This window comes from Triturus cristatus, chromosome 8 (genome assembly GCF_964204655.1).
Source record: "Triturus cristatus chromosome 8, aTriCri1.1, whole genome shotgun sequence".
In the NCBI taxonomy this organism is placed as follows: domain Eukaryota; kingdom Metazoa; phylum Chordata; class Amphibia; order Caudata; family Salamandridae; genus Triturus; species Triturus cristatus.
Genome location: NC_140591.1, coordinates 1,430,481,694 through 1,430,498,084, shown reverse-complemented (window position 1 = coordinate 1,430,498,084; position 16,391 = coordinate 1,430,481,694). Strand labels below are relative to the sequence as shown.

At 38.0% G+C, this 16,391-nt stretch overlaps 1 protein-coding gene across 4 annotated transcripts in view; it reads right to left on the bottom strand.

Annotated features, from left to right (window-relative positions):
- The window catches only part of DLG2 (discs large MAGUK scaffold protein 2), a 4,361,751-nt gene that overhangs the window by 1,533,235 nt on the left and 2,812,125 nt on the right, over positions 1 to 16,391 (bottom strand). For all 4 annotated transcript variants that reach the window (XM_085623221.1, XM_085623223.1, XM_085623224.1 and 1 more), the window contains one exon: positions 13,727 to 13,865. In XM_085623221.1, the coding sequence (XP_085479347.1) occupies positions 13,727 to 13,865 (139 nt within the window). The remainder of the gene's footprint in view (positions 1 to 13,726; positions 13,866 to 16,391) is intronic.

The window sequence follows — 16,391 nt, the reverse complement described above, 5'->3', positions numbered from 1 at the left end:
TTCAGTGCTATGTTTAACAAGAGACCTTACATTTATTAGCAAACATTTAAAAGAATTATTTTTTCCATGTCCTGGTTCTGCTTTGTTCAGTGGCTGAATGGTATTAGTCGACTTTGAGTATTGTATGAATATATTACTTCCACAATTTGAGCAACATATTGTATCACTGGCCGAAATAAAGTCAGGAATAATACACCTACATCTAGAATTAATGTTTTAGTTTATTCAAACTAAGGAGCATTGGGGCAGAATATGTACAGATCCGAGATTTTAGTGGGGAAAACAGGCAGGGGGACTGGCGCTGTGCGTGGGCCATGCGCGGACGGGCGCAGACGGGCTTGCCTTAGGCGCGCCTTCGGCATGCTGGCATCCGGAATATGAAGGCAGGAAGTAGGACGCCTAGAGCGCCGACCTGCCTTCACCTAAGATGGCGCCGCGTTCTGAAAGCACCGAGTGCCAGGAGGTAAGATGTGCAAATAGGCAATATTAAAGAGATGTACACCAGGGTTTAAAAGATTTAAAAGAGGAGTTCTCACCAGCAGAAACACGTTTAAAATATGCAAGTAAATCACGTAGCAGTAATACCCCACACTCACACGTAGCAGCTCTGTCCTCCCGGCTCAAGCCTCAGGGGACCATTCAACTACTGCGCGCTTGCGCTGGCATCCGGAATATGAAGGCAGGAAGTAGGACGCCTAGAGCGCCGACCTGCCTTCACCTAAGATGGCGCCGCGTTCTGAAAGCACCGAGTGCCAGGAGGTAAGATGTGCAAATAGGCAATATTAAAAAGATGTAAACCACTATGGTCCTAATTGGATGAAATATCAAAATTAAATGAAAGTCATTCTAATGACTTTGGCCATGCTCACAGGTATTCACATTAAGAGGGTGAAACCCTCCGCCCTCATCCCCCATCGAAAAGAAAGCATTGTATTGGCATGGCCAGTCTTTAGGCGTTCGAGAAAATGTCTTGATGTGCTCCACAAACAGTACAATGCCGGTGCCGTACAGTCAGCAGCAGCAGTGCACGTTTCACTACAAATGTAGGTGCACCTGAGCCTGAGACCTGTGCAACGCTCCTTTACATACACAGCACTGGCACACCGCAGGTAACTTGCAGTGTACAATGTACGTCAGGAAAAGTATGACAGGCTTAAGCAGTACGTACATCTCACACAGAATTGGTCCCAGATTAGCAGCAGTCATACAGACATGTCATACTCAGAGCAAGCACAACCGGGACAGAAGCAGTGACAGATTCTTTCACACACAACAGCTACATTCCATGATTTGCTCATGCCCTGATTACAACTCGGTGCTTTTTTGTACTGCTATTGCAACCTTTGTGAGAAAGTTCGACCACTCCCAGTATTGGGAAGGTTTAAGGTAAGAGCATGGTAACTGGTAACTGCCATGTCTAGACATAATGTTCTTTTGATCTTTTGCAGAGTTAAATGAGTGTTGCTTTTCATGCTTTGTGTTAAAAGAAAGCAAATTGTTTGCTCAGAGAAACTAAATCTTCCTTCTATGATTGCTGAGTTGCAGAAATCTGCTGGCAGGTTACATCATATACAGTTATTTACTCTGTAGAAAACACACATTTATACACACGATTCTTAATACAAAAAGTATGTCATTCATTCAGCGCATACCTGGACAACTTGCCTACACTTTCAGATGTGTCCTGTGCTCGTAATACAGGGCATTTGGCAGCACCTCATTCTATTAAGAAAAACAACTGCACAATTGGGTAGTACATGTTCTATTTCCTATATGCGTCTTACTCTGAGGTGCTTAAGTATTCAAGACATTGGACCTTCAAATGGAGATGTTCCATGTTTGTGTTTCTTCTCAATTGGGAAAATGCAGCCTCTGCCTGTTTCACCATTCTGATCCCCTAAAGAAAATAAAAAAAGGGCACACTACAGAAGAATTTGGCTTCAATCGAACACATTTATTTACCGTCAAGAGCAATGTGTTCAACATTTAATAAACATGCTAACTTAAAGCAGATGTTTTGTGTGTGCTTGTTTCTGTAAATGTAATTAAGCGTTACTGGTGTGAAGTAAACCCCCACTTAAAACCAAAACTAATTTTATAGACAGAACTTGAGGCATACATGTGCTTAATTTGGCTGGTCATGGTGCAGGAAAGCACAAACTTCAGGGATGGCCATTTTTCTCTTTTTAGGGTCTTACTGTACAAGTGTTATCAATTGTTTCTCCTTTGCTGTCAATTTATTATATTGATATTGACTAGGCTTCTTCTATCTTTTACCTCTGACACCACCCCACCACGGTCAATCCTCTCCTTTGATGACATAATTTGTTCACCACAATCGCGCACATGAATGACATACACTTCATAAACACATAGACCGGAAAAATGTAACCGCCAACATTATATTGCCACACAAAGTAAAATTATTGGAGGAACCATTGGTAGTAGCTATCCTTGACCAAGTAGTCCTTCATTCTTGATACATCAGGGTATTCAAGACAATCTCTGGGACAGCAGTGGGCTACCATTGCCGTATTATGAGCATTATCAGAAAATATCTGCCTATCTTTGTGTAATAGTGGTCCATCTTTGAAATACAGTAGCCAATCTTGATAACCGTTTATCAATCCTTAGTATAAAAATGGCCCATCTTTGACAAATTAGTGACATTGTGCTATAGATGTGGCTATTCTGTGCATAATGGTAGCCCTGGTGTTATGATGCTCTCTTTGGCTTATTGGTGGATTACTTGACATATTTGTGGCTATCTCTACCACAATGCCAGCCCTGGCCTAATGAATAATATACTAATATCCTTGACATGTTGGAGAAATGTTCGACATCATTTTGGCTGTCCCTGACATATTATCCCCCTGGAATAAGGCATGCACAAATGACACATTTGTGTCTATTTTTAGCATCAAAGATGCCCAGGCGTACTGTTTAGCATGCTTGACAAATGGGGTGCACTCTAGAAACATTGGAGGTTATCCCTTCAATAACTGTGGCCTTGGCATAAGGGTACCCATCCTTGGCATAGTGTGAGCACTTTGGGCATATCTGTAATCATCCCTGGTATAGCAGTAATCGTTGTCTAATGAAGCCACTTCTACATGTAATGTGTGAATTACTGAAATAATGGTGCCCATGGTGGGCTTTTGTGGCTTATCTTTGTCCATCCGTGGAATAACTGGGTCCTACTGCAACGTTGCCATGTTTATTATAGGCATTGTTTACAAAATTTTGCTTACCCCTGGTGCAATTTTGGTTGACACCCCAGCCAAAAGATGGGTATCCACAATATTTAAAGGAAGTGAGTGGAAATAAAAGTCAGAATCTCTTCATGTGTAATAGTAGTATAGTAGGTGTAGCATGTGAGTAGTTTGGTAAAAATAAAGACTATAGTTATAAATCATACATGTTTTTACTATAAACAAAAGGCAGGTATCAGGCTATAGTATTAATTTGTTCCAGAAATTATTTGTGGGAATTCAGCTTACATACCCCAAATGAAAAGTACATACTTGTACTAAAATGACTGCATTTCTGAAATACTCCTAAAACTGAAATTTGAGTGATAGCTTGTATTGACTTTGGGAGGTTTATTGCTGCTCATTGGTCCTTTTTACCAGAGAGCATTTGTTGCAATGGCTGTTGTTTCGAGCCTTTCTATAGGTAAACATTACCTATATTGCAAAAGCTTTTTTATGACATTACCTATAACGCTGTCAAATGTCTGATTATTTAAAACAAGTGTAACCTATCTCTTTTCTGAAGGTATTAGGCCTCTGGGCACTACTGTGAGCCTGAATGATTTGCCAATGTCTGTTGTCTACACTTGTGCCTATCAAATTTTAACAACTTTTGATTTCTATCTTCCCCTTCCAAGTAAATAGTCAGGCATAATTGTATGACAAGAAATCTCCATGGAAGGGAATGCTACCGAAGTTGAATGCTGAAGTGAGGGACATTGCTACATATTTTTCGAAAAAATGAAAAACGTAACTTTTTAAATTGCAATTTACATCAAACATTTGCTGTTTCTAGTGGCTCTAAATAACAGGTTATGATATTACCCAATTGTCCAGTAAGGGACTCAGTTTACATACCTCAGAAGGATGGAAGGCAATGAGCCTTACTGAGACTGCAATTCTTGATCTGAAGATCCCCACATTGTTTAGAGCTGAGTGTTTAACTCACTGATCCACCCTATTGGCAAAGGCCATGTGAAACTGGATACCTAGATGTTTTAACTCCCTGTAATACCAATATCTCCATAATCAGCTAAGAAGAGTCATGTGATGAAAGCTTCACTGTTTCGCCACATTTATGTTGAGATGTTTGAGAGGGTAAGGCATGGCTTACACACACACAAACACACAATGAAAATATTGAAATGCTTCTTTAGTTCTATGTCAGAGCACATGGATGTTTAACAAATTGTTTGGAGTTTTTGCTGACAATGTGTCATATGGCATTAGGATCAGTTCTTGCCAGATACTTATGCCCCTCCACTTACTTCCTAAGTTAACTTATTGCTCCAGCTATGGTACAGATCATTGAAATCTGTTTTGTTTATCTGAGTTCAACTCAAACAAAAGAACGTTTGGAAGTCTCATCCCTTTCGAAAGCGATTTGCAAATACAAAACGTCTTCTGGAATTTTCTCATCACCAAATTCATGGATAGGTGAGGGATAGTGAATGTTTTTCTGGATTGATTCAGCTGTAAAATGTGGTCACCATTCACTAATATTTTACATTTTTCCCTAGCAGTGTTTTTCAATCAGGTAAATGTATGAATGCTTTCAACCAGAAACATTAATAGTAGGTAAAAACTATATCTGAGATGCAGACGCAGTGTAAATATGTTCCAAGAAACTTCAACATTCATGATTAGAAAAGTATCCCTTCCAATTCGCTTAGTACATGTTTTTAGCATATTCTCAGTTCTGAACAGATTTATAAAATATGCCCTAACTGATGAAAAATGTAATATGCGCATCTGTGCTAACCACAACAGAAGGTGTGTGCGCCAACTAATGTTTAAGCACATAATTAAGTGATTGCGTGCCTCACTTTTACTCGCTCATACTCCTCTCATCCACAAAAGCAAGGCAGGAGGTGGCTCTTTCTACTACATCGCACCCAAAACATACAACAAGCTCCCTCAACACATCAGAGCTTCCTCCTCACATCTTGAGTTCTGCAAGAAGTAGAAGAACTGGATCTTCAAATAAACACAGAGGGGACCACACACCTACACAAGCACCTAAGTACCCTCATGGGTGATTACTGCTCTATACAAATTGACATAACAACATAAATCACAGAAACACAGCTGCAAGTGTGCAAACAGAGGTGCAAATGTGTGCATATCAATTATTGAACATAATAAAACCTAGCAATGGCATTTACGTGGAAAGGTAAAACTTAATTGAGTGAGAACATGTCCAATTTTTCACCTTAACAACAAAAATGTAAATTAGCACTTTGAACAAAAATGCACTAGCTGCAACTCAACAAAACACGGAAAGGGAACTTATTAATTTTCTATCCACAGGGTTATGGTGAAAAATGTAATATATACATTTGTGTTAATCCAGACAAAGGGAATTTGTTCCAAGTAATGATTAGGTAACATAATACAATATAGCGTTTGGCAATTAAGTGAAAGGTAGAAATTTAATTAAGCGATATCATATTCAATTTTTCACCTTAACGTAACAACAAAAACGTAAATTAACACTTAGCACACAAATTCAGTTGCTGGACCTTAACAAAATTGGTAATGGGGACTTCCACATTTTATTCCAGCAAAGGTATGGATATCATTTAATTGCTGTCACTGCTCCCTTACTATCAACAAGATATCAGATTCAATCTAAGTGCACAGGTTTGATTATCTGTTCAATGCATACAAAAAGTTACTAGCCTGTCATACATTTATACAATTGTTTTCTGTAGTTAAAATCCAAACTATTTTCTTTTAGAATAATACAACTGATGGCCATAAACAAAACATGACAGACAGTCATCAATGTACTTTTGAAACATTCATCAATACCACAATTAACAGACATATATGCATATGGTTGATTTGTCTGGAGACATACGTTAGATGTCATATTGTTCATTTTCATGTTTATAATCGAATTGCAGAATTATCCATCCAAAAATTAAAATACGGCAACAGAAACATTTGTAAATGTGCATTCCGTAGACAGTTTGTGAAAGTGTTGATGGTCATGCATAAGATAGGGACATATTGAGTTCACTTGCCAGATATATTTTTGCAATTGGGATTCAAGGATATTCAAAGAAATCAAGATTGGGTAATATTTTATTAGTAGCCTTCTACTACTTTACTTTTCAGCTGTTATATTTTTCAGTGAAACCTGAGAACAAATTGATTAGTTCATGGAGTATTTTTATAGACTGGAAGGTTTCTTAAAAAGTATGTTCAATTGCGAGAAGATTGAAATGAAATCTTCCTATATTGTTTCTTCATGTATAAAGACCTGTTCCACCCGTAGCTACTGCCTTAAAGGGGGAAAGAGCAGGAACAGAGGGCGAGGAGACTATTAGTGAGCATAATGATGAACTTGAAAGTTCACTTGAATTTGCATTACACACCTCGTCAATAATCTACAAAATAATGATTTGGCTCATACTAGTGGTAGCATGTCATACGTGGATTTGAAAATATGTTAGAAACATTCATTTACTTCAATATATTTTTATTTATAGTAATCTTATCAAAGTCAAAAGGTAAACATGAATACAAAATTGTCTTCCAGTAACTAATCCCTGTGGTGACTGCCCAAAAGCATTCACCATCAACACATGTCGTTTTTGAGTCTGGCTATAGATAGCTTTAGCTGCCTTGCTTGCCTCATTTCACCACACAACACACCACTCATACAGAAAGTGGGTTTGTTCCGGTAATATCACAAATATTTAAATGAGAAAGTCTCTCCCCCTCTCAGCTGTGTCGTGATCCTCAAGTAGGCACTTTATGCAACTGCACTGCGGAGGTCAGCCACTGTGATTCTCAGCGGGCATCTTGGTACAAGGATGTCAAAACTCCACACAGCCCACCTATTATATCCTTCCTCATGGAGTACATGTCCTATTTCTCCATCTCCACGCTCGGAAGCACCAATGTGTTTGTGACAAATGTCTTCCATTTGCAAACTCTTGTAGTTGCTTTTCTGTATTCTAGGAACAAATATCTCTCGCAAACGAGGGGCACCGGATTTGTAGCCTTCAACTCTCTGGTCTAAGGACGAAGGACCCGACTTATAGTGGTAATTACATCCCACTGTTTATCAGACTTTCACTCCTGCATGGTGCAGATGGTACATCTAGAGTGTCTGATGTTATTTTGTGAAGGACCAGTACCACTCGAAAATGGCTGCCATGTTAACCTTCTTGATAATAAAGCTGATGGGGCCAGGGAGACCTAACATTGTTACTCTGTCTGCCTTATATTGCAATCTTCCTACAGCAGGTACAGCAATATCGCTGAGGAAGAGTGGGGTGTCACACTATCCGTCTTGAAATGGTAGAGTCCAGTATCATATTTTAGTGAGAGTTAGATGGCACAGTATTTGCTTTCAAGGGGTACATTGGCTCATAAAGACATGAGAACAGTGTGACTCTTTATATGGTGGCAAGCTCCGACTGGCTGAATTCCTCCTAGAAAGCCTACATGATGCCTGTGAAAACTGAATGAGTATGGAAAAGTGATCAGGAAATCTCTAAAGAAGGGTTGGTTTATGGCTGAGCTAGAGCCATTGACAAGAATTGGGGCACTGGGCTAGGTGGGTGGACCAGAGAGGCAAAGCGGTAGAAGTGGTAGTCTCAGGGCCATGCACAATCCTTTAGGTATTGCGTTGGACTGCTTAGCTCTACCTGCCTTGGGTTCTCAACCCTTTCACAGACATAGTTTGGATCCTTAGTGAAATATAGAATGGACTAGCTAGTGGCATCAACCCACTTCTTCAGTTTACAACTTGTAGAAATACAGGCCTAGCACCAGCAATCCGCATTGACCTTAGCTCTTACTGCTCTGCTCCAAATTCCATCAACTACCTTGCTCTCCTTCCCACTTCCTGTGCCTTCGCCACTCCGTTCCTACATTTACAGGTCTGCCTAATAATCAAAAATGCACAACAGGTCTATTGGCTTAGCAAAGTTTTGTTGTCCCTTCTTACTCCTAAAGCTACAATGACAATATAGATCACCTCATTGTAAGCTTGACCTTCTCAGTATGCCCAATTTTAGCCGTTGGTTTGCAAGGCAGTCATGAACCATAGAATAAATGGAAGCGACAACTGAAAAGGATCAACACAATGGAAGTTCGTCTGAGAGAAGAAATGCATTTGATTGTGAAGCCAAAGGTGACAAAATAAGCGGAGAGGGGAGGGTGTGACTTAGGACTGAACCTTTGATTTGAAAACAAACCACAAAATGATAAAAAGTGGACCGAAATGAACTAATACAATAAGATTGACATAACATTCATGTAAATATAATGAATTTCGGTATAGAGCAAAATTTAACAGAAAATATATTTTGCTATCTAAAATCCAGTGAACAAATATCACATTTAACCAAATAATGTTTTCTGTATTTAATTTACAATCGGTGTCTCCAATGACCTCAATACTCACAAAAAAACATATTTTACTCAATACAACAAATTAAATACGCATTCATTGTCAATGTAATAAAAATCTATACTCATTAAACAAATTAAATGTGTGAAAGCCTTGCTAAAGCTTTTCTATGTTGGTGGCTCGTTAAGGGTAAGTAACCAGTTGTATATTTAGTTTTAGAAACATGTTACTTTTTCAGAAAATCTTTTGGAAAACAACACTGATTTTTCTCCGTCATGAAATTGTCATTTCTGTAGTAATATTTCACATCTGTTTATATTGAGTCCCTAGTGGCTCAACAAACAAGTCTTATTCAGATTGAGCGTTTAATAGTTTTGATCAAATCTCCAAACACACATCAGACTTAGGGCTTGATATACAAAGCATTTTGCAGTTACAAAGACTGCAATTTGGATGTTGAAACAACAGATTAGTCACATGTCCTGTTGCCATCTATTGTATTTGTCACTCCCCTGTATTGTTTTATGGTGGCTAATGTGTTTTATTACTTTTTTTGCGAAAAGTCCTGTCTTCTATATTTCTCCTTTTGCCTATGTCTCTTGTCCTTGTATATAGTCTTTCTTTCTTTGGGTAATCTGTTGTACCACATGGGTGAAAAAAAGAATTCTGCAATTATGGTGATTGGCTTCACTATATGTATTTACTGAAAAATTATATATAAAAGTAAAAAAAAAACTATTTTGTGATTGAGTAAATTTTCCCAATAACAAAATAGTTTTAAAAAGGCATAATGAACCATTATGTAGAAGGGGAAATGTTAGGTCATGTCTTCTAAATAGCAATTCATGATGGTATGAATCAATATTTTCTGACCGTTATCCAGTCAAAAAACATTGGAAAGTTACAGATTCCTGAGTTGGAGTGGTAACAAATTAACAAATAGGAAGGTGTTCACTTGAGACCCCTTCTGCTTTCTGAGTGTAAAAAGATATCTTGTTGGTGAGTAGGCAGTGGACCAGGCAACCACTTCCAACTCCCAAACAAACTTAAATAAAAAAATAAATGTTTCTTCGCAAATGCAGCCCAGTCTCCATTAAGGAATATGGATTGCACTTAAAGAAAAAAATGTTTACTTTATTACAGTGCAATTACAGACACAGTGGTCTGCTGATGCCAGTAGGCCGCCATCCTTGTGCTGGTATCTAATTGTACTGAGTTGCTATTTGTGACCTGCCTCATGAATATTGATGAGGTTAGTTGGCTGGCGACCCACTATGATTTGGAATTTTGTGAACAAAGTGATTAGTAGATAGGTCAGTTCACAAAATTAGTTTCCATTCACAAAAAGTCAGTGCGCAATTAGCAACCACTTTTTCAGAATGGTAATGTATACATCAGGCCCTGTGAGCAGAGCTAGTTTGCTAGAATTAGGGTGGTGGGTTCCAGGTTTTGAAATTGTCAGTTCAAAACCATACCCAGAAAGTAAATGTGTTAACATTTCAGCCTTCTGATTTGGTTAAAATTGCTCAACTTATTCTAGAAACCACATGTTCAATTCTGGTCTATTTAACTCATTCAGCCAGAAAGTGGCTGCCGCTTAAGTATGCATTTTTATTCCCCTGGTCTGTCATCCTGGTTAAAACTGCGACATACTGACCGGGCTTAATCAAGGGGCATCTCTGTTTGTATGCCACAGATCTGGTGAATTTTGAGCCACCAAGAGCAAGAAGGAGCTCACGGGTCCCTAACATGCAAAGTGTCTCTCAATGTGTGGTGGGGGCAAACCTATGAGGTCTGGAGTGGTGTAGATGTGTGAATTGAACTCAGGGCAAATTAGTTTATGGGAGCTGCCTGTATTTGGTAAGGAACAAAATACCATTCCTAATCAGCATTTCAAAAAGGAAACACATGTCCAAAGAGTGGTGATCAACATGCATCGTAAGGTATGAAACAAAGAAAGGTTAGTCTGCGCACCAATAAGGTGAGAAATCGGAGGATCAGGTAGACAATGTGATGTATTTCCTTTATTACTTTTCACAAATATATGCAGCTCACCAGTGTGCCAGACTTTCTTACACACTTGTCCCACAATCTATACACTCATCACTTTGACTTTTTGCGTCTCCTGAAATTATACGTTTCAACTTGTGCTTATTTGCAATGTCTCAAGTAGTTTGAAAGCAGCCAAAAGCAATATATTATGAACTTTTGAAAACCTAAATGAGCATATATTCTTCTATTCAACTGTTTTACAAATAAATCAGGACAACTATTTGCGGCATGCCAGTACACAGGAATGTATTAAGGTTCAATTCAAATAATCAGCATGCCTTTAAAAAAAATACCATTTTGGGACAACGGTGTGTGTACAAATAAAAAAATTCCTTTAATTGTATAACTCAGGTACAGAATACAAAACCAAGTATAAAGAACACTTATGGTGCAAAATCACACACATCATCAACCACCTGCAGTTCATGTTGACCTACAATTATGTCCTTATGAAAGATTAGCTAACAGGATTCATTACATTTGTATTACAGTAAAAGTGATGATGTGGCACAGTTACAAACTCCTTATGGCACCATAAAGACAAAGTTTAGGCTAAGACAATGTCTTTTCTTTTTTGCTTGCTGCTCATTAAATTCTATTGCAATCTGATGAACGTGGAACTGTACACATAATTTTAAGCTTTTTACAGCATTTAATGTTTCAATACTCTTTTTTTAACAAAGAAATGAAAGAGCAAAGTAAAGTTGCAATGATTCTTCTGACCTTTGTTATATGAATACAAAATCTTCTTTAAAAATCTGACAAAAAAAATCAGTATATTATTTGTGTCCATTGCACTGGCTTGGTGCTAGGGGGATTGGATGTCTCAGAATAATTAAATTGTTGAATGATAGAACTATGGCTTACAAGGCATCAACAATGACTTCAGACCAAAGTGCTACAGTAACACTGAATGTGCTCGATGCCAAAGCACTACATTCAAAGCACCTTTTGTGTATGTTAACTACTAAATAAGGCTAGTAGTTATGATTGCTGAAAATGTTTTGAAATCACTATACCGAATGCTTAGTATAACCTATAATTTTCATTCAGATACTTTAGACAATGTTCATATGCATGAACCTTTATCGTTGTGGGAGTTTGCTATCTTTTATGGTAAATACTCATATGCATAGATTTATACTTTAAGAATTATGGGATCAAAGTTTACTCGCTGTGATAGAGAGCGAGATCATGAAATAGGTTTTTAGTGAATATTGCAAGTGTTACATTAGTGTTCCTTTCAGTATTAAGTGATACAATGAACCCAAATTATGTCCTAGAGAAAATGTTTTTTTAAGTATATGCACCATTCTCGATTGAGTTACAATACTAGTGACATTTGTCAATACAACAAAATCCTTCCTCTGATTAGCCATCAATGTTAATAAACCTTTTTCATCTTTGTTACAAAATGTCCTACTTATGATTAAAAGTGCCTCTTATTTTGTATTTAATAACTTGTTACAAAAGTAAACAAAAAAGATCAATAAAAAATGTGCCTTTTTTGAAGTCACCATGCTTGTTATAACGGCTTTAACTAACATAATTTTCAAGACGGGCATTTGACCATATAGGTAAACAGAAAGATGAAAGAATGTTTCAAATATACAAGCAAATATTGAAATACAGCATTAACATAGGACATGTTTACAATCAAGAACTAGTGGTATAACTTGATGCAATCATTGTTTTGCTTTGTTACACATCACTCAATATCTGTGACAATGACAATCACATAACCTCTTTTAAAAGAACATTTCAGAGGAACACATCACCAGCCTACTTTAAACCACATTTCCAAAGAATTCATGCAGCTAGTACCAATAAAAAAAGTATTTAAAGGATTGCAATTGCACCATAGTTATGCTCTGTGCTGGGAAGTTTCAAAATGGTTTCCCTAAAAGGCAATTCTGCAGTTCAAGTATATTATTCGGAGTCCTATTATGGCCGCCCCAGTGCATTAACAAAGATTTTGACATTTGTGACCTACATTAATTTTATTTTATGGCTCAGAGTGAAACAACGTCCATATCAATTCATAGGTTATAGTAGTAAACAGCTGTCTAATTCGATAAGCAACAAAGAGACCCTTATAAAACATACTATTGCATGGGCAAATCGCATTGTTCTAAATTTGCTTCTCAGCAACACACAGCACTCTGGATATTCTTCTTAGAGTTCAAAAGTAAGACATGACGTTTTATCCTGAAATGCGATTAAATCCCAGTACAAGAAGTGCATCTTTACATCAAGCCCTGCTCGTCGGAGATTCGCCTTCCAGGTTTCTGCCTTAAAATCTACTACCAAGAAAATAAAAAAATATATCACAGGCAAAAGCAAAAAAAATGTAATTTAAGAAAAAAATATCCAACATGACAACCATTCATTCACCAATTTTAAATCTGATATGAGTGGACTCAGAACCAAGGACATTAATGTTTCAACTAAAAAAGATTTAATTGAGTATATTGTAGTTGAAAGAGACATTGTTAAAATTATTTCATAAGGAATTGTTCAGATTTACTCAACATTTCATATAAGGTGGCCAATAAAATACCACTGTGGCAATAGGAGAGTTTTTTCATTTGAAATATGTACTCAAAATGTTTTTCATTTGTTTACTTTGAAGACCACGTGTTCACACCATCTTAATATAGAGTAAAACAGATGTGAAAATGTAATTATTTTTACTAAGCTTCAAAAATACTCTACCATAGCTCTTGGTCTCTGCAGTATTTATAAAATAAATCAAGGATTCCAATGAAGTAAGTAGGGCACAGTATGTGGCCATATTGCCACTGCCTACACAATCACATGCATAGAGTAATTAGTGGCTCTTTTTGACAAGCATGCAGCTTACAGAAAACAGAAGAAATTGAACCTGCTACCACTATATCTGACTGAGAGGCAGATGGGGAAACTTTAATATCAAGTCCTTTCATTTGAGTACAATGTGACATGGAGTCTGTGTATAACCTTCATGCACTGCATTTGTTACCCAGTTTTAACAGTTATTTGCAGTTGCTAAAAGCAAATAATTATATCTGACCTGGTGTAGTCATCCTCCACGAGCATGTGCTTTGAGATTGGAGAGTATCGTCCTGGGGATATAGGTGGGAGTGAAGTCTTGTACTCCAAAGTGCCATTGTTTCCAGATGTTACATGATTGTCCATTGGTGGAGAATATGCTGGTAATCAAAACAGATTAAAGCAACATTTAAAATGTTGAATGCTTACAGAATGTAATTGATTCAAGTGAAGAGCAATTCATATCATGCTATTATAAATGTAAAATTATGAAGAAATTCTAAACGGCAACTACTGAAAGGGTAGTTCAACCTACAATTTGAACGCAAGGGATGCATCTCTTTACTATGGGCCCAATTCTAAAAGGTAAATCTGTAAATCTGTGGGCGAAAATTTCCTCTCACATAGGGTTTCATCTACTCCTAACCACTTCAGCAACTTTAGACAAAAAGGTATCTTCAGTAGGAGTATGTGTCCCAAACAAATTACGAGAGATGATAGGATATTTAAGACTCAAAATGTAACATAAATGGCCCAATTATGATGTAGGATGAATTGCCACCCACGGCCTGTCGGTGGCGGTCTGTCCAATATTGGGTGCCACGTCCGCCTGCCGCACTATGATGCACGGCAGTCTGAGGCAGCTGGCGGAGGGACCTACCGACGCTTCCGACGAGGTCAAGGAGCTCGTCAGACCATCGGTTGGAATGTAATATCCAACAATAGAGGCAGTGCCTGTTCAGGCACCGCTATAGAGATTACGATGCCTCATTCTGACTGCCTTTTCATGGTGGTCCGACTGCCATGAAAAGGTAGCCAGAATCAGACTTTGGGGGCCCTACTATGGCCCCTGTGGGCCTCCGCTATAGGCCCATGGGGGCACCAGTGGTGCCCCCAAACATCAATGCCCTTTGTGCCAGGCACCACATTGTGCCTGGCATATGGAGCATGGATGTTTAAAAAAATAAGTTTTTCCATTGTGACTTGTGCTGCTGCCCTTTTTGGGCAACAGCACAAGCTGAAATGGATAAAGTTATGATTCCAATGGCCTACACGGCGGTCGCATCATAATTTGGGTGGGTGGGACCGCTATGAAGTTGGTCTGACGCATGTCCTGCCGGCATCGTATTGAGGCCCAAAGTATCAACGAGTAACTTCATGAGTGTATTTTTGGTGTAAATTCACCTCCTGTAGTTCTGTAGAAACATGTAGAGACATGGAGTTGGGTGTCATCTCCACCTTCTACTGCGAGAAGTTGCAGACACCAAACATCAACTACAGTTGTGAGGTGTGCATGTGCATGCTCGGGACATGTTAGGAGTCATTGATTGGTAGTATTAGAGGTTTAATCGGTCTTTTGTTTTATAATTTGTTAACAAATTACATACTTTCATTTACAATGTCTGTTATCTTTAAATTTTTACAACATGATTTGTGTAGGTATCTACAATGGGTACAGTCATGTGACTATGTATAAGTGTACTTAATTTATTTTCTTTACTCTATTTTTAATATTTTGTACATTGTGATAAAATTAGGTGTATTTAGTGTCTACATTTACATGACCATTTTTTCCTTTTACTTATTTCTATTTTTTTAGTATGCTTTTGTATGAGTAGTTTTACTCCTTGCCTCCATTAGTTTAAGTGTGAAACTTTTGTGAGACTGTTAGCGCTGTAGTGCTACTGGAGTAGATGTGAATGTAACTTGATTTGCTTGAAAGGCTTACATTTTTTGGCTGTATTTACACCTAAAATGTAGGACTATCTATGTGGTGTACTACGCACTCCCAATTGAAAACTGTGTACATAAGAGATAGAACCAGCTTAAGTCAATATATAAGCCTGTAGCTATGTGAACAGCATTTAGGAGGACATGAACTAGTACTACAGGAGTACTAAAACATAATGTGTGATGAAGCCTCCAATTAGCTTATGTTCATTGTTTCTTTCTTGACCTTTTCATTGAAGTACTGTGCTAATAATAGCAACATGTGTGTCTCTTTAATTGAGGAACATTTCAACATGGTTCAGAACATTATCTTCCTTAGCAAATGAATTACAAAAATTAATCATGACCAATGGTAGGGACAGTTCTTAAATGGGCCAATACTGATAAAGGTAGAGAGTCACTAGCCAGTATGCTTATGTCTGAGCGGCTCAGAATGGCCCTCCACAGGCTGATCCTAACGTGGAAGTACCTGCCTATACTCAAGTGTATACTTCCACTTATATGGATGGAACATACCCTCATACAAATGTATTCCACCAGCTGAGGCCTACGATCACGGAAAGGTATTATTGTAATGTTCTGCAATTTATGGTCTTCGACATTTCTGGCATATTGCCAGTAGACATGCTATCTTATGACTGGCAGTCACATTCTTTCCTGCAGGGCCCTTATTGTCTAAGTGGTTCAATAGTCATTCACCCCTCAGTGTCCCTACAGGCTTTATCCTTAACTTTATATCAACTGAAAAATTCACCAGAAAACATTTACCAACTGGTGTGTAATTTCATTTTAAATTTTCGTAACAGAAACCTGATCTAAGCATAGTAAATGCTGAGCTCTGCAAATAGCTGGCATAGGAAATGCTTTCAGGGACAAAGGCAAAGAAGGTGGAGGAGTCATTCCTATGCCTGAAATATAATAATGACCCCTTGTGGTGACAGACCTATTTATTGTAG